The sequence below is a fragment of the Rutilus rutilus genome (genome assembly GCF_951802725.1).
Source record: "Rutilus rutilus genome assembly, chromosome: 15".
Taxonomy (NCBI): Eukaryota; Metazoa; Chordata; class Actinopteri; order Cypriniformes; family Leuciscidae; genus Rutilus; species Rutilus rutilus.
In genome coordinates this window covers 34,602,337-34,622,191 of record NC_140220.1, presented here as the reverse complement: position 1 = coordinate 34,622,191, position 19,855 = coordinate 34,602,337, and the positions used below count along the sequence as shown (strand labels likewise).

General features: G+C 38.5%; 2 protein-coding genes across 2 annotated transcripts in view; one reads left to right on the top strand and one right to left on the bottom strand.

The window, feature by feature from the left end:
• The first annotated feature begins 674 nt into the window (after window positions 1–674).
• The window catches only part of nt5dc1 (5'-nucleotidase domain containing 1), a 58,606-nt gene continuing 39,425 nt past the window's right edge, over window positions 675–19,855 (top strand). The window contains exons 1-6 of the mRNA XM_084433277.1: window positions 675–1,193; window positions 1,568–1,659; window positions 5,452–5,523; window positions 5,699–5,808; window positions 6,056–6,135; window positions 6,311–6,392. Coding sequence (XP_084289403.1) covers window positions 1,101–1,193; window positions 1,568–1,659; window positions 5,452–5,523; window positions 5,699–5,808; window positions 6,056–6,135; window positions 6,311–6,392 — 529 coding nt within the window. The 5' untranslated portion in view covers window positions 675–1,100. The remainder of the gene's footprint in view (window positions 1,194–1,567; window positions 1,660–5,451; window positions 5,524–5,698; window positions 5,809–6,055; window positions 6,136–6,310; window positions 6,393–19,855) is intronic.
• On the bottom strand, window positions 6,770–11,116 carry col10a1b (collagen, type X, alpha 1b). The gene is made up of 3 exons (XM_084433276.1): window positions 11,017–11,116; window positions 10,552–10,675; window positions 6,770–9,184 (listed from the first exon to the last, which is right to left on the bottom strand). The coding sequence occupies exons 2-3, from the start codon at window positions 10,658–10,660 to the stop codon at window positions 7,314–7,316; spliced, it is 1,980 nt and encodes a 659-aa protein (XP_084289402.1). The 5' UTR covers window positions 10,661–10,675; window positions 11,017–11,116; the 3' UTR covers window positions 6,770–7,313.

The window sequence follows — 19,855 nt, the reverse complement described above, 5'->3', positions numbered from 1 at the left end:
ACTGTTGTGTTTTCGTGTTTTATGGGGACTTTCCATAGACATGGAAACTAAATTTTGACTTGCTTAGTTGGGGACACTTAATATTCAACAATAATATTGATCTGCCTGCATTGACACCATTATGAGAACTGAACTGAGCTGGACGATGACATCACTGTTTTCCCCAGAGCGGCTGTATAAATGAACTATAAATGAATAACTTTTTTACAACAGAAATGAACCATCACTGAACTTAAGCTAGACTATGATGCTATTTTCTTCTAGATCTGCTGTACAGCAGAAACACACTTTGTTGCATTATTTTCCTGTTATCACTATAAAGCTGCTATATTGTAAAAAGCGCTATTTAAATAAAGGTGATTTGACATGATTTTTATAGGCTACTGTTCAAACTGTATTCTATTCCCTTACACTAACCCTACCCATCACATAAAACTTTCTACATTTTTACATTTTCAAAAAAATCACTTAGTATTATTTATATACGTTCATATATAAATATATTAAACATATTGTTTCCTCATGGGGACCAAAAAATGTGTCCTCATAGGGTAGGCATACAGGGTTTACCTGGAAAACACTTTGCTTTTGTAATCAATGAGTGGAAAACCCACAGCACTTTATTCTCGAGAATAATGATTTATTTTTATTTTCCAGTGTACAGCTTCATCCATGCATAACTGACAAATGTTCAATAATTAGAAGTGACGTGCGACTGTCCATTTTGTTCACGTTATTACGGTAACAACACCCGGAAATGCGCGAATATTCAGATATTAATACGTTCGTGTCTTGTGTAAGCAAGCAAGATACAAAGACCCGTTGTTCATAATGTTATAAACGGCACCGGAGTGTTTCCGCGTTAAATGCCGAGACGCGTTTTGCGGGTGACTGCGCCTTCCGTGAGCCGTTTCTAAACGCGGCTTGTAGTCTTTTGTGACACTGTTGTCGCCGCTGTCCCACGTGTTGCAGAACAGACAAATACATTGCAGACTGCCGCCACCGAGCGAGCTGCTGCATCGACAGCTGGAAGTCACCGCAAGACATCACGATTCTGTAATCTTACAGTTCACATAACCATTCCTTCTAAAGGCTGTACAATGAGCGAATTCTTCTCGCTGTCGGAGTGTGATGTGATCGGCTTTGATTTGGACCACACGCTCTGTCGATACTATCTGAAGGAGACCTCCAGGGTGAGTCGTGCTGGCATCATGCATATCATCACACAGCCGACCTTACACGCAGAATATGGCTGACACACGGTTACAATAAATCAGAATCGGAAATATGTGTTCTGTTTGCGTTACATTACTGGAACAGTAGCGCGTTGATGCGCGGATCTAAAATATCGATCTGTTCGGCAGGCCTCGTTAAAACACATTGAGAATGTGAGAGGAGTGTCTACTTTATCTGGCATTCTAGGAGGACGTTCATACATCGCATCTGACGTGTAGTTTACCTATAATAGCTCGAGATGATGCTTCAGTTATGGTTAGGCCTGACATCTTCATGTCACTGTACCTCATGTTAAGTACTTACATTTATTTCTTCTTCTGTCTGTGTGCAGCTGATCTATGAGAGTTTTGCAGGGTATCTTGTGGAACACAAGGGATATGATAAAGATCTACTTAATTTAACACCTGCCGATTGGGATTTCTGGTGAGTTGTTTCAGCAATGCGCGCACACACATAAAGTCATTAAAATGGCCAAGAATACCTGCATGAAACCATGCGTTTAATGCCCAGACTTAACATTTAGACATTTACTATGACACACGTGCAAATCTCTGTCTCTCTCTCTCACACACACATTAACACACGCACACACATTCTCTCTCACACACACACATTCTCTCTCACTTACACATATTCTGTCTCTCACACACACACATTCTTTCTCTCTCTCTCCTGATTCACATCATGAGCTCATTAGGAGCTTTACGCTTGTTAGGAACTTGTGGAAGTTTTGCGGTTGGTGACCTAATAAAATATTAAAACTCATTAAAACTAATTATGTCATCCTGGTATGGTGGACTCGTTCTCTCGTTTCATACAAACGCAGCTGCTGCCATTTTGTAGCTATTGTTGTGTACACTGTTGGATTATTTATTTATATAAATCTTATAAGATAAAAAACAGGTATGATTTTAAAACAGTTTAATCTCAAATCAATATCTCTTATCACCATAATTATTTATGTGGTGAAATGTTGTGTAATAAGTGGTATGACTGTATACCGCATCTCTTAAATGTCTGTCTATTTTGAACTTGCCGCTCTGCAACTCCTCTCTCCACGGAAGCTTAGCGTTTAAAGAGCTAATAAAATATTTCGACTCCGATCAATATTTAGCGTCTAATTATTATCTTATGTGGCAAGTAGCCGTGTAATAAGCAGGATAATGTACATCCAGCCGGCTGTTATCACAGAATAACCCCCTTCTGGCTGATGGAAGCCCTGATCAAGTCCTGATCACACTGTCGGGGTTTATTCTGAGATAACAACTGGCTGGATGTACATTATCCCTTACTTATTGTGTAAAGTTCTTTTTGGTTCTCTGTTTAGGGGTAAAATGAAGTTCAAAATACATTAGCAGAGATGAACTGTTATCGAACGTCTGACGCCGCCCACACTGCTGAGAGCAACGGTTAGATGAATATGTAAATCTGTGCTGTGCACTTTGAGCTCTGCAATTCAGCAGTCTAGTAAAGTCACGTCACGTCACGTTTATTTATATAGCACTTTATACAATAGATTGCTTGAAATCAAGCAGCTTTACCGTGTTAAACATGAAAAACAGTGTCAGTGTCTCGTTTCATCAGAAGTACAACTTCATTTTCTACCATAAAGCAGCTCCTCCAATGTGTTCATCTTTTCACTCACGGACGTCGGATCACAATGGACTCGTGAGGAGAAATGAACTGGAAAAGATTTCTATGTGAAAGAAGGCAGAGCCTCCACACACACCTACCTATTACGTAATCGCCACGGACCAATAGAACAAGCTGTTTCGAACTCCAAAGTAGTTCGTTTTGGCCTGATTTTGTTCGAAATGACGCCACATCAGTTCGTTCTTCGATTTCACTTGAAGTACATCGGGGCCTTAATGGACACTGGATCACTACACATTGGGACACTGATGACTCTGGCGACATGACAACGTCCACATTGTACAACTGGCGACATGAATACTGGTATTTATGAAACTGGTATTTATGAACCACAGCAGAGCTGATATTTTTCTATATAATAAATACTTTATTACATTTACCTACCAACATTTCAGTCGTAAAATAATTATAAATATTGGCTGCATCCAAAATCATAAAAAATATTGCATTCGGAGAATGCATTCCAAGGTAAAAAGTCATCAAGGCATTGATTCTGAAGGTATTAATTGATTCTTAAAAAATTCTGAAGGTATCTCAGATGTATCCTTCACTGCCTTTGATATCCCACAATCCTGTGCTTGCCATTCCATGATTTATGTTTCAGTGCTTCAGAACTTCCGTTAAGGGAATATATTGAGCATCGATGGTCCCTGGTTAATCACGGTACATTGTGGGACTATTTAGGGCGCGAACGTTTAAGTGCGCTGGAAGATATTTTACTATTGAGACAGCCCTTCAAATTGCCGACTCCCGGATCAGTGCCCTGACTACTGAACTAGGGAGCTGATTGAGACAGGGAAGAGAGACAAAATGTGCAGAGCGGTGGGTCCCCAGGATCAGGATTGAAAACCACTGTTTTACAGTATAGTTTGGATTTATAATTATTCATTAATGGTTCAACATGGTCATAAGCTCAAACTCAGAGTAACCCAAGCATGCAAACTCTTCACCATTGGTGAAAATCACCATGTTGATAGCAGAATCGGTCGTCTAAGTTGATGCGCAAACATATTTTTGACACTTGTTGTTCTGGATGCATTTGTTAGGCTACAATAGTGGCCAGTTGTGTATTAAAAAAGGACAAATTGTGCGTCTGAATTCTGCAGCAGGGCTTCTGCATCTATGCAGGAGCGCTGCAGATCAAGTTTTTTTTTTTTCTTTGATAACTATTAATTATTATTTTGAAGATATAAATACAAAATACTATGTATACATTAAACAGCAGCATACAGCTGGATGTTAACTACATTTAAAGGGATACTCCACTTTTTTCGGAAATAAGCTCATTTTACATCTCCCCCAGAGTTAAACAGTTGAGTTTTACCGTTTTAGAATCCATTCAGCCGAACTCCGGGTCTGACGGTACCACTTTTAGCATAGCTTAGCACAGATCATTGATTCTGATGAGTCCAGTAGCATTTCTTTCAAAATGACCAAAGAGTTTCAATATTTTTCCTATTTAAAACTTGACTCTTCTGTAGTTAAACCGTGTACTAAGATCGACGGAAAATGAAAAGTTGCGATTTTCTAAGCCTATATGGCTAGGAACTACTCTCATTCCAGCGTAATAATCAAGGAACTGTGCGGCTGTACCATGAGTGCAGCAGGCGTAGTGATATGACGCAGCGCCTGAAAATAGTCCCCAGCTCGGTAACTTCTTCCAACGTGACCGGGACTAAGTTTGTCTAACCTATTAGACCTATTTTCAGGCGCTGCGTCATATCATTACGCCTGCTGCACTCATGGTACAGCCGCACAGTTCCTTGATTATTACGCCGGAATGAGAGTAGTTCCTAGCCATATCAGCCTAGAAAATCGCAACTTTTCATTTTCCGTCGATCTTAGTACACGGTTTAACTACAGAAGAGTCAAGTTTTAAATAGGAAAAATATTGAAACTCTTTAGTCATTTTGAAAGAAATGCTACTGGACTCATCAGAATCAATGATCTGTGCTAAGCTATGCTAAAAGTGGTACCGTCAGACCCGGAGTTCGGCTGAATGGATTCTAAAACGGTAAAACTCAACTGTTTAACTCTGGGGGAGATGTAAAATGAGCATATTTCCGAAAAAAGTGGAGTATCCCTTTAAGACTGTTTCATGAAGAAAAAAATAAATTCTTAATGTTAATGCTTTAAAAAGTATATTTGTTTATAAAAATATGTAAGTTATGTAATGTTATTGTCAATATGATTATTATAAAACAAATAAGAGCCAGTGAATTCACACTTGGCATGTTTGGTTGGATTAAAAGGAATCCTGGTGCGATTGCTCTGTTAGTGCGGTTCATTTGAATAAGTGTGAACCCATCGATCTGAACCCTGGTGCACACCCTGGTCTCAAGAACATGGCTTATGTTCAAAATTGAAATACGAACAAATTGATTCTTGTTTCAAGCAGGTATTCTTGTAAATTGTGAAAATTATATTAATTGGGTATTAATATATCCATAAGCTTGTCGTTTATGTAAGCTGTTTGTTTCCAAACAAATAAGTTGTTACCCTTGTATGAGCTTGTTTGTCTCTCTAGTACACAAACACAGTTGCTTGTTGTCATGTGACCAGTTTTAAAGGTCTTGTGGTGGACCTTGAGGAGGGTAACCTGGTCAAGCTGGCAGAGGATGGTACTGTCTTGCGGTGAGTCAATTTTAATATGCCGTGTGTATTTGAATGATTACTCAGCAGTACATTTTATAGCTAGTTTTTTCTAAAGAAAAAAAAAAGGCTAATTTCTACTGTGCATAGTAAAATATCTAAACTGCTAACCTGTTAGATTAAGATGTTGATCTATTTAAAACACTCTTATTTGTAGGGCAACTCATGGCACTAAAAACCTGAGTTCTGATGACATCATAAAGCATTATGGTCCAAAAAGAGAATGGAAACATTTTAATAGCCTTAATACCTCGTACACACGATCTGGTAAGGCTGCTTTTTTTTCAGCTAGTTAATTTTATAATTTCTGATGACAATATAACAATCATTCGCTTATTGTATTTGAGGATTACATTTTTATATATATATATATATATATATATATATATATATATATATATTAGTACTATTATTATTTATATGTATTATCAATTGCAGTTTTACAGTGTTTTATCATATTTTCAAATAACTGTCTTTACCTAAATATGTGATTTAGTTCACTCATTTGTTGCAGCAAAATACTATTTTTATGACAACTATTTTGACCTCCCTGGTGCCCTTCTCTGTGCAAGAGTGGTGGATATGTTGCATAAGGTAATACTAATTTAAATAATTTTCAAAAAAGCTATATTTCTATTTCAAATTAGAAGTAGCATTTGTTAATTTAGCTGTATTGTGAATGTTAAATTGTATTACAAAAACGTATGTTGTCATTTGCCTATGTTTTCATTTAAAATGAATTTAATTTTTATTTATTTTTTAACCCTAGCAAGGAGTCGATATCACATCTGACTTGTGGAAAGACATTGTTGCTGCAATTGACCATAATTACAACACATCTGCATTTCGGGGTATGTAGAAAAAAAACTCTTATACCCTCTTATTATTTGTAATCAGTATTTAAAATTTTTATTTAATTTTGATATTGTATAATGTCTATAAAGGTCTTACACCATGTCTACACCAGACGCGACAAAGCAACCGTTGCATATCCGCTTGTTGTGTCAGAAGTAGCGCAAGCGCTTGAAGTTTATCAGAAATAAAAATGGGGTATCAGTTTACAGTTGGGAATTTGTCATATCTTTCTGCGCCTCATCCAGTGTAGACAGCATCACTGATTATAATGGGTTCTATTTGCTATCAGAATAACATTTTAGCAAGTTAGCCTAAGATATTGTTGCTTAACTTTTACAAAGATGAGGTGAGGGTAAGCACTTTCTTTGGGAAAACATTAACCTTTTGCTGCAGTCAAACACAAACAGCAACACTGGCACTGAAACTTTATTTGTATTGATTATTATGATGCACACCTTGTGACATTACAGAGTTAAAAGGAAAAAAAACAACGACTCACAATTATAATTATTCACTTGGAAATCATTTAATTCAAAACCTGGCTCACTTAATTTGTCTTAAAGAGCCTGTGTCTTCAAAGCATACTCAACACAGGAAACTTTTGCTAAAATGTGGGCTCAGGAAAAAGTCATACACATAGACAAATTCAATACATAACCATCAGTTCAGGTTCTAGGCAAATGCAATAGGTCTGGTGTCTAATTTCTTGGATAATTTTTATTGGTGTTCCTTAATAATTGAGATCATCAAAATATTTTCATACAAGGTCTTCTTTAGATCAACAAGCTACATACAATTTTTCTAAATTAGTCTTCATTTTCTACTCTGCATGACTTTATCTCAGGGAAACATGAAAATGAGTATAAATGCAGACAATTTTTGAATTAGAAAGATTGAGGTTTTCTTGAGTGTGTTTATCACGTTGTGGCAATCAAGAAGCCAGAGAAAGAACAGTGAACATTTTCATCAGCATAAATGCCATTGGACTGGTCATCTGGAACCTGGATGAACACTGTGTCATGGGAATGCAGCATAAGGACAGCACTGCCAGACATCTGGTCAAGGAAACCTTTGTTGTACTCATCATAAGAGAACAGGACTGGCTCACTGTTTTTGTAAAGTGCTACCAATGCATTTGCTCCATTGACATGCATATGGAAAGAAAAGTAGTAAAGTCCTGGAACCTGACAGGTGAATATGCCAGTGTTAGGATCATAGTGGTTCTCTCCATTGTACACAATTTGGTTGAATGCAATTGGTGATCCAGCATTAGGATAAGCTGTGGTAAGAAGAGCTGTGAATGCTGACATGGGTGCTTTCATCAGCTCGTGACTAACAGGCATTACCATCTCATGGGATTTAATTGGCATGCTTTTCTCGTGGTGGTAAACCATCTCGCCTGGGGGGCCAGGTGCCCCAGGAGGTCCTGGTTTACCCGGGTGACCATCATGACCTCTGGCACCAGGGACACCAGGAGGACCCTGAGGTCCAGAAACTCCCTTCGATGTGAGCCCTGCAGGGCCAGGGGGGCCTGGAAGTCCTGGGTGACCCTTAAGCCCTGGTGGACCTATTGGTCCTGATGGACCTCCTGGTCCTCTTGCTCCAGGGATACCATTTTCACCCCTTCCACCTGGTTGCCCTTGAAGTCCTGGATGTCCCTTATCACCTGGTGGCCCTTTGGTACCGGGGATACCTGGAGCACCGGTAAATCCTGGTTCGCCCTTGGAACCTTGATGTCCCATATGGCCCATTGGGCCTGGAGGACCTGCTCCACCTGGAAGACCAGGTTTTCCTGAGAAGCCTTGTGCCCCTTGTTCACCCTTTGCACCTCTTGGGCCTGGTGCCCCAACCATACCAATGTCACCTTTAGCTCCCTGTGGACCTGCTTCTCCTTGGAATCCCCTGGAACCTTGAGGACCAGCTTGACCTATTGGGCCAATAGCACCTGGATGACCTGTGTGACCTATTGGCCCTGGTTCTCCCTTTTGGCCTGTTGTACCTGAGGTTCCTGGCACTCCACGATCTCCTGGCAGTCCAGGTGATCCAGGTTTGCCAGTACCTGGCAGACCTGGAGCGCCTGGCTGTCCTGCTGGTCCTTGAGGACCTTTTTGTCCCATTGACCCAGGCATTCCTGGAGCGCCATTCTGGCCTGGTTTTCCTGGTGCTCCTATTCCAGGTGCCCCTGTATGACCCTTTGGGCCTGGTATGCCCATAGGGCCTGGTGACCCATCCCTACCTGGCATTCCTGACTTTCCAGGCTCTCCAGGAAATCCACTTGGTCCTGATTTTCCAATTCCAGGCTGACCGGGCTGACCAGAAGGACCCTGAGGTCCCATTGGACCTGGGCTACCAGGTCCTCCTGGAATACCATGGCCAGGTTCTCCTTTCTGGCCTGGCAGTCCAGGAATTCCAGGATGACCCTTTGGGCCCGTTTCTCCACGTGGGCCCATTGATCCTGGAAGACCATGTGGTCCAGGCTTTCCAGCAGAAGAAAGGCCAGCAGGTCCAGGGCTTCCAGGTGATCCTGGCGCTCCTCTTGCACCTTGAGGTCCTGCAGGCCCTTGGTGTCCCTTCTCGCCTGGATATCCAGGTGCACCTGGTTTTCCAGGTGAACCTGGGCTTCCAGGTTTACCAGGTGAGGAGTATCCTGCTGGACCTGGTGGTCCAGGTGGACCAACTGGACCGGTGTGTCCAACACCATTCTTTCCAGGCATTCCTGGTGCGCCAGGTGGGCCGGCGGGCCCAGGTTCACCTGGGGAACCTGGAATACCAGGTTCACCAGCAACAGCTACAAATAAGACAAAAATATAAGATAATTCACACACAACATTACAAACAACACACACAAAATTGCTTGTAAGACATTCCTTAACATACACCTTTGGCTCAGTAGCATGGCACTGACTTAAATCTGACATTTGACAAGCTAAAATTTCATTTAATTTCATTTCAAGCTACATTTACATTTTAAAGTACATTATTAATTAGAGACTGATCTGATTGATCTGTTTGCTATCTCAGCCACATTTGTAGACCAAAAATAAATATATTTTAATTAGAATAATAAGTGAGTGTATTACTTGTTTTCATTTTAAAGTTTATTTAAAATTGATTCAATCTCTTGGAGAGAGAAAATGGCCTCACTATTCAAAAATGTACTCAGTAAAATGCTGAAACCTGTTAAAAACTGAATAGTCAGCTTAACCTCAATAGTTAAAGTGGCTTATAAATTGGCCAAATCATGTTTTTGTTTCAATTTAGTGTTTTGCAAAAAATGTAAGGGTCAAGTTAGTCGATATAAAACATTCAACTGATATAAAAACAATGGATATATCCTCACTAATATAGTAAAGAAAATGTGTGTGTGTGTTAATGTTTGTAGTTTGCAGCCCACTTTGGTTTAAGAATGATTGACGAGAGAACTTTAACTTTTAAATGTATGCTATGTGGTGATTATCATGATATAAAAACCCTGCACAAGTTTTTTATTGTTATAAAATAGGCTGTTTAATTAATTCTATGTAGTCATAGGTGCTGCACGGTTGGATTGGATTGTTTGATAATCTCGAAAACGCAGGGAATAGCCAGTTTTTCAACAAAAAATAAATAAATTCTATTTGAAACCGTGCTTGTCCAGAAACTAATGGTATAATTTAACACCACAGTATGGGTTATTTTGGGTATGCCTGTTGTATTAAGTGGTTACCTCTGTTTTGGTGATTTTATTATGTTCTAAAGTAGTGGATTATATAATCTGTGGTGTATACCATCTGAAAAGTAATTAACTAACAGTATTTGTAGTCTTTGCACAATAACTTTATTTGGTAAAGTTAATGTATTCTGGGCAATATATGCAGCTTAGCAATTAAAGAGGGGCTAGATATATAAAGAGTTGCTTGATATATGTTGACTGAAAATAGTTTTGTGTACTCTTAAATGACCTGAGTGACTGAAGCTCATCTAATTTGTTGCAAAGAGGCTCATCCAATTTCATATTCATTTATGTACATATATTAGGCACCCTATGTACCTCAAGCTCCCTTAGTGTACTGTGTCTCAATGGTGCACCTTCTGCTGTTATTTTACATATTCTGACTCATTCCACATTACAATTATGAAATACATTAAGTATATATGGACCAAATGTAAACTCACTGTGAGATTTTGTAGGATAAGGCTGTTTCTTCACATGATAGTATCTGTCAGGGGTCGCCTCAGCCAGTACCACAAGGAGAAGGAGAATGCTTGTTACCCGGAGGTCCATTTTCTGAAGCTAAGCCTGTAAAGAAATGATGAAATGAGAGCAATGATGAATGAGTGACACAGAAACATCTCCTCATAGCATTTAAAAATTGACATTATAAAGAAGCATGTTGTCTCGGTATATCTAAACATGCTGTATAAAATTGACATAAATAACAAATGACTACAGAAAGCATCAAGTACATGTGTAATCACTCAGAAAACATCCCAGAAGACTTCATAAATGTGGCTCACTGACACGCATTCAAAGTAGCATCTAAAAGATCTTCTCCTCACACCCGTTCCAGCAACACCACACACTCCCAACCCGGCATTATTCGGCCGCAGAAAGCTATAGAGGCAAGTGTCTGTACCCACCAGTAGGCCGGAGCTCCAGAAGTCAGAGGGGGTCAGGCTGCTGTCCCGACCAATCTGTATATTTGTACGTTTCCAACTCCTGTAAGTCCGTGGTACTCCTGTTCACAGAAGTGGATTCTGCTATTTATACCAAATTTGCTTCTCCAGCAGCACCCAAAATCTCCCTCCCTCCCCTTGTGATGTCAGTTTTAATGAAGGGTATGGTGTCCCTTGTGAGTGCATGGCAATTCGGCATAATTCGGTAGTTCACATCATTTTTATCTGTGGTCATGCTTTCTTTTGATCCATACAGGCAAAATGGTAACACTTTACAATAAGGTTCATTAGTTAACATTAGTTAATATATTAACTAACATGAACTAACCATGAGCAATACATTTGTTACTGTATTTGTTAATCTTTGTTAATGTTGGTTACTACAAATAGAGCTGTTTGTTCATGTTAGTTCACAGTGCATTAACTAATGTTAACAATATTTTAATAAAGTATTAGTAAATGTTGAAATTAACATTAACAACGAATATTAAATGCTGTATAAGTGCAGTTCATTATCAGTTCATGCTATCTTATGTAGTTAACTAATGAACCTTATTGTAAAGTGTAAAATACAAAAAAGTAAAGGATGTTACACTATATTAAACGCTGTTCTCTAATGGCACATGTTTTTTGTGTGTTATGCAAATTTTTTAAAACTTAAACCGAGTTTGTGCATTATTTTGTGAAACTCAGACCTTGCACATTTTATGCAAGATGTGTGCCTTCTGTACCTTAAAAAAAAAGTATGGGTATTAAAAATGATTTTGCTGAACCTTTAAAAAATAAGATGACTGGTTAGAAGAATAGCCTTTGTCTGTGTATGTTTTGCCTTTTAGATTTATTCCTTTAAAAAACATTTATCAGGATCAGTGTGAAACCACAGCTTAGAATATGTGTGGAAGTGTGGTTAACTCTACTCTGAAACAGCAGAGGGCAGAATTGAAGTCCTTTTTGTCCTCATGTGGGAACAGTGGGCTGCACCAGCCATGGGGTCGTGATTATGGTTATTTTTAGAATTTTGATGACAGGAAAGTGTCAGAGAAACAAATCTGGTGAAGTGGAATTCTGTGCTTGTCATTATGGTTAATACATGGCTGTCAATCACATGTTCCAATCATTTGCCTGTGCTGTTTGTCTTTGTGGAGCTTTCGCACAGTTTTAAATTTAGTTAAACAGACCATTGGATTTATAGTAACACCATGCAAGTATTACTATTTTAATATGAAATGTTGTGTAATAATTTAGTGGTCTTATGATATTTAATTGGCAGATTGACAATTATGGTTTGCACCAGTCTATTTTTGAATATTTTTTTTATTTTTTTAATTAATAATCAGTAAGTTCAAACCTGTAATTTTGAAGCAAAAAAAGTTTGCCATTTGGCATGTTTTCCAGTATATTTTATTACAATTTTTTTTTCTTGAGTATCTGATTTAGAAGCCGTTCAGTTTTACGACCCACAGCTGACCACCAGCAGAACTATGTTCCTCCTGACAACCACATTTAGTAAAATAACAGATCTGAAGAGTTGGAAGTCTCTCTTTTAGTCAGTTCCTGATGCTGTCTCTTGAACCAGTAGAGAAGACCGCACAGTTCATGTTTACTTCTTTTGATGCCAATTTTTGGTTGTCTTATCAATTTAAGCATTCCAGTCTAAAAATAATGTGTTTTTTTTGTTGTTGTTGCTTTTTTTGGTGATTCAGTAAGAAACATTTGCTTGTGCATCTGAAAGGAGTGTGTTTGTTTTTGTTTGTGTTCCTCAATTTTCAGTTCTGGAACACTTTTTTTAAAGTTATATTTTTGGGCTTTTGCTAAATAGGACAGTTTGAGAGAGACAGGAAGCAGGAGTGAAGGGAACAGGATCAGGAAAGTACCGCAAAACCTCAAAAGCCGTTGTGTGCAATATGACTGAATGCTGTCCGCGAGTCTATAGCTCTGGTCAGAATAATAATCATCATAAGTAGGGGTGTCACGTTATAAGGTCGATAGAAAATTAAAGTACTGTAATAATATTTGTTTTTTTGGTAGTAATATTATATCATGCTGATAATTTTGACCAAAATGTTAATGTTAATTTCAACATTTAATAAAACATTGTTAAAATCAAAAGTTTGAACTATTATTTAGTGGACCTGAGCTAACATGAACTAACAATGATCAGTTGTATTTTTTAACTAATGTTAACAAAGAATAATAACTTGTGTAACAATGAGCAATAGCTACATTTGTAAATGCTAATGCATTAACTAACGTTAACTAATGAGACCTTATTGTAAAGTGTTGCCTATTGTTCTTCACAATTCTTTTGCACTTTAATCTGTTTGAAACATTTGTTTCCTTTATAAATGTTTTGCTTTATTGTACTTATATTATAAGATAAAAAATTAAGTATTTTTGTTATAACATAAAAAGTTAACATGCTATAGACCTTATGCGCCAGAGAAACGTGTGCACAGCCATCTTTTGAATTTTGTCTTTTAACTTCCGTTTTTGCAGTAGTTCTGTATATTTCTATGGCATCGCTATCAAAGAATAATTAGCTGGTGAAGTGGATTTACTTACTGTAGATTTAACGAAAGTTATCATGAGCATTGTAATGTTTTAAAGCAGAAGTCTTAACAAATTTTAATTGATTTTAAAATGAGCAGTTCATTCATAAATGCATAAGATCGATGCGCAAATACAAATCAGAAGTCAAAAGACAATGAGCACAGCGCTGAAAAGGGGCGGGGCTACATAAGGTCTACAGTATGACAACACTTTTTTCGCAACTTATTTCAATATCGTGAAAATACCGTATACAACTTCAGCAATTATCGCAACATGAACGTTTTATACCGTCACATGCTTAATTGTATGTATATACTCGCACACTTTATTTGCTTTTATTTTAGAACACTTAATGATTATCTAATCAAAACAAAACGTGTTACAATCAAATGCGTTTCTGATTTCTGTCGGATGCATGAACATATCAGTTTGCCTTTTCACATCACTAGCTTTAAATATGCAACTTTGCTGCATAACGAATGCATAAAAGCCACCAGCTGGATATAAACTAATACGAATAAATGGGAACAATCGTGACATTAAGCATTTGGGTTGGGTTATGTGTGTGTTTTTGTCACATTTGATGTACTATTTTTAGCATCTTTTGAGCCTCTACGGCAAACATATTGTTGTTCTCCACTAATGCAGCATCTAGTCAACAAATGAATTACTTTATAATTATATGGAAACACGTACGGTAGTGTACTGTATACATACCGTTTCATTGTCTGTTTTAAATCTGCATCTGAAGTGTCCCGCTCACGTGTCAAAATAAACTCCACGAGCTGTCAGTGATTTCGCCTCTAGAGGCCGCTCTCGTACTGTATAATGACAGCAGACCGACCCTTCTCAGCCACAGCAACAGACACAACCCGGAAAAACTCTCGGTATGGATTTTTGTTCTGATTGTTCCAGCAATCAGTTATCCGTGCTGATTCATCGGCAAAATAAATCAATCAGTCAGTCAACCTCTTTTTTTAATCACGGTCATCTACTGTAAGTAATAATGTGCCATTTTCACGGTAGCACCTGGTTTCGCTTATTACTTCTTGACACGGAAATAGAATATCTAAAATGGCACATCTTTGCTTGCAGCAGATGATCAGATGCTAACTAGAAACATGTTTTAACCATTGGTTTCCTATTGTAGTTATTATGCTTATAGAAGCATTTCTGATGAGTGTCTGTAAACGAGTTCAAGTATGTGCGCGCACACATAACGTGCATAAACGGTCTATCTGCCAGCCTAAATATTATACAATGTACACTACTGTTCAAAAGTTTGAAATCATTAAAGTCCCTGTAAAGTCAAAATTAAGTATGTGTTCTGAGTTTGTCACACCACAGAAACATGTGTTATTAGCCACCCAGCCAAATTTGAATGATAAAAAAAGCCGGCAAGTACATAAAATAAGCTATCAAAATCTTGAAAAAATGAGCAGTAGTCTCTGCTCTCAAACGCTGGGGGCGTGTCTGCTGGCTGCGCTGAAACCACGCCCACTCGCAGGAAAGCTGCCGTCGCCGACTTGCCACACTCAACTGTCACCGCTACAGCCGGAATGGATGCTCCTAGGTTTACAAAGCCATGTTCGAGCCTGGACTAACGTTACCTACTATAATTATAACATAAGCACACAAACTTACACTCATTGGTGGGCTCGCACTGCCGACGATGGCACCTGTTGGCACCGAGGATGATTTGGTTGAGGAATGAGGAAAAATGAGAAAGTTTATAAAACTATCCCTTGTAAAATGATCACTACAGAGGCGGGTTTTGGCGGTGATCCTCAGCTGTCCATCAAGGTGGCTCTTCACAAAATTAATCCACCTCTTCTTGGGTGATCGTTTTTCGTAAATTTAAATAAGGACACCGATCTGTTTTGTACGTGATCGCATCCAGGTAGTACTCATTTCCGTGACGAAGGCATAGCTAGCTAGCAAAATGTAGGCTGTAGTAACTGACAAGTAATAGTAATAGAAATGACAGTAACTCGCGATCGGCAAACTGATGTGAATGAATGTGCTATATTGTTAGGGGAAGGGCAGCGTCAGGGGCTCCAGTGCGTCATCAAGTAGGGGCGTGTCCAGGAGCTCAGGGGCTTCAGTGCGTCATCGAGCCCCCGTTTTAGCCCCGCCCAAAAAATCCGGAACACAGCAATGGTTAAAAACTGTTTAATGGTCTAACTCGACAATTCAGTACTTCACAGTTCACAGTCTTTGTAATATGTTTTAGTAATACATTTCTAACATTTATAACGTGTTTAGAATTTTTTTTTTAGAATTGCCTTTACAGGGACTTTAAGATTTTTTTGCCATGTCTTCATGCTCACCAAGAGTGCATTTATTTGATCAAAAATACAGTAATGCTGGAAAAATATTACATTACATTTAAATGAACTCTATTATATATTCATCTACTTTAATAATATAATTTATTCCCGTAATGGCAAAGCTGAATTTGTATCATTAATAATCCAGTCTTCAGTGTAACATGATCCTTTGGAAATCATTCTAATATGCTGATTCAAAACGTATCTTATTATTATCTTGTGTTGAAAACAGTTGTGCTGCTAAGTGTTTTTGTGGAAAGTTAATACTGTTTTTACTGTATTTTTTGATCAAAAAAAGCTTTTGGTGAGCATAAGAGACTTAAAAAAAAAAAATTTGATTCCAAACTTTGTTTCTATTGTGTGTGTGCTGTTGTTTTATGTTTGTAACTTTTACCACATTCAAATTATTGTTACATGTGTTTTAAGTTCTATTCTATTCTATTCAGTTTAGTGCTTTAATGATTATAAATACTGGGAGAAATGAACATGATACAATTTATGCTAGTTTAATGTAATATATTTTCCATTTAAATCAGCATATTATCGGTAATACAGTCCCACTGAGTAGTTTTTCCATTCATTAGATAGCAGCTTCATTGTAGGGGGTTAAAAGTAAAATAGGAAATTGCCTGTATCTTTATCGACCACAATGAGATATAAATGATCGGAATCTGCCCTACACTCCTAATAAAAATGTACACTGAAGATTCCCTACATATTGATACCAAAACTTTGATAATCTCTTGACTGATTCGAGAAGCAGAAGCAGACCAGCCAGGGTTCTCATAATGAGTTCTGCTGCGGTTCACCCAGGGCCGTCAGGAGTTTAAGTTTTGCTGTCTGGTGAGGTAATCTACCTCCTCTCTGATGTGGTCTTTCGATGAGCTTATGTCTTTAGTGAAGAGGTGGTGCTGGAAAAACTTAATGCTCATTTGCTAAGCTTCTATATATAGTAAAACACACCACTGTCACTTTCCATATGTGATACCATGTGATTTCTATATGTGTGCTTTGCACTATGTTGAATCCCAACAGTTGCATAGCTACGTCTGTTTAAGCCCATTGTCTAACTTAACCATTATGGAACAAAAACAAAAATGCTTCAAACCAGTAGTCTACACATATAGGAGTGTCTCGTATAAAATGATCTCATAGGCCATTTGTTACAAGCACTGGCTATGTTGTACTGCCCATATTCACATAAAACAAACAGAATGATAAGCTCATGATTTCAGCAGTCACAAAGCACAAGACATTACAAGTCAATGGAGCATGTGGATGCTTTTTCTACATAAAATGAACAATGCAAATCAGTGTACTGGATGATTTATGAATATGTGTTGTCTCATGTTTACATGTCATCTGGTTGTTTGTCAACGTGGTTAAAATAGAAGCCAGGACTGGATAGTATCTTGTTGGTACAGTATCTAGATTAGGCAGATTATAAATGAAAGGATTACTCGCAGTTATCAGTTCCAAAAATGTGTCTGGGATCAAGTTCATTCAAGGGTAACGCATAAAGCTCTGAACCCAGGAGTCACCATGGAAATGCTAAGAAGCACACCATACTTATTTTGTTTAACGGCAATTTACATTCTTAGTGCATATCGCCACCTACTGGGCGGTTGTACTATAATTGTTTTTATCTTGTCTTTAGTCTTTAAAGTCAGCATGAAATGGAAGTTGTGATAGTCTTTTCTTCCCTTTGTGACGTATATCCAAGAAAATGTAGGATGGGACTTTTGTCCATGGGGAATTGATTCGGATGGTTGGTTAGTTGTGGTCTGCTATTGGTGGATCTCTTGTGAGTGGCAGGTTGTGCCGTCCTCATGCCAGTAAAAAACGTCATCAGAGAAGAGATGTTGCTGCAAGAGGAAGAAGTTGTTATTTTGATTAAAGATTATGAGGGCACATCGAAAAGAAAAAAGATGTCAATTTAGATTTCATTGTGAAATCTTGAGTCATTTTTCTATTACTGTAAACAAGACTTAAACTGTTTGGCTGATGCTAAATAGATCCAATAAATAGGAAAGATTGATTGAACAAAAAAAAAGCGATAATATGGCTGTTGTTACGGAATGAGACTCACAAGAAGGAGATGGAGTTAACAAAGTTTGAGACAACAAATGAGCGGATGAACTGAAAGCAGGTGAGTGGTAAGTGCAGTGATGGTTTGGAGAGCAGGATGCTGGCAGTGAATAGTCACACTGGAGTGTAGATATAGTGTCTTAATAGACATTAGGTAGGGTAAGTAGTCCTCTTCCCAACTACGTCGCTTTACCTGCTTTCTGGAATAGGCCCTGGCACCAAGCCCCACTACCCAACATCACCAATGCTCTTTCATGAATGGGGAAAAATCCCCTGTTATTGGAGCAAAGGGAGGACAGACTACAAATGGCATGCAAATTCATGTGTCATATACTGTTGACCTCTAGTTCTTTCTAAAAATAAAAAACATAAAAAAAATGCTTAAAATTGGAATCATGATAGTTTTTAACATGGACAGAATGGGGAATTTCACTTTTAGACATGTCTCTACTACTACTACTTCTCCTTTCCACACTTTTTTTGGGGTGTAGGCCGTCAACCAGGGCTCGCCAGGCATCTCTATCTTGGGCTTTCCTCTTGACCTCGCTCCAGGCGTAACCCATCTTTTTGCAGTCCACCTCGTGGTCTCGGCGCTAGGTGTTTCTTGGCCTTCCTCTTTTCCCTTTTCCTTGAGGATTCCAGGTCAGGGCTTGCCTGGATGTTTGATATTGGTTTCCTGAGGGTGTGGCCTATCCAGCACCAGCACCTCTTTGTGATTTTATCCTGTACTGGGAGCTGTGATGTTTTGTGCCACATGTCCCTGTTACTGATGGTGTTTGGCCAGAGGATTTGGAGGATTTTTCTTAGACAGGTGTTGATGAAGGTCTGGACTTAATGATAATGTTCGCATTTATCCTCCAAGTCTCAGCTCCATACAGAAGGACTGACTTGACATTGGTTTTGAAACAAATATATAGATATCTTGCTTATTTGTTTGTTCATTTAAAAAAGAGCTGGTTGGCTGTTTTTAGAGTGCTGGGAGGCAGATGATGCCTGGAAAAAAGAAAGACTAATGAAAGGCTGCTGAGTGTGGGAAAGCTGAAGATAGTGGAAAAGGTAAAGATAGATTTATAAATTGATATACATTTAACATTCAAATACACCCAGTGTGCCACTGAGGCATTTGTAATTTTATGGATGGAGGGATTGACGGAAGAGCTTCAGGCAGAGAGTTGTTGCAATTACAGGGATCAAAAGACAAACTGTGCCAAATCACAACCGGAAGAAGCTTAACCCAGCAATCCAGACACTCAGAATAGGAGCGGAGGCTCAGATGTGCCATCCACTCATGGCTTTCAGACATTAAGACATTTTGAAAAGCTCTTGCATTTATCTTGCATATTTACTTTGCATACTTTTCAATATTCTGCATTGACAGGGACCAGAATAGGGTGGATTTATGCTAAACCAGGAACTAAACTAGACACTGTAGAGAATCATCCATCTTTCTGTAGGGTTACCCAATGGTACGTCTTCCACAGTGTCACGGTTTACTGTCTTTACTCTTCGTCCAGTTCCTAAACACCGGGCTGCCACACACGTGACCGTGCCCACCCAAGTTAAAGAGGACCCACATGTCCTCAAAACATAAATGTTCATTTATCCTTGGCGCTGCTTGGCATGGAAGCGGTTCAGACTGCAGAGGAAACATTACTGCACAAAAGCACAGGGTCATGTTCAAATAAACACTTAAATGGACCTTATTCATGAAACACAAGCAGGATGGATTTCTGATTTATTAGTAAGGTCCACTAAAATGGATGAAAAAGTTTGTGTGAAAATGATTTTACATATACACAATTATTTGTTTTGCTCCTGTATTATAATTAAGGCCA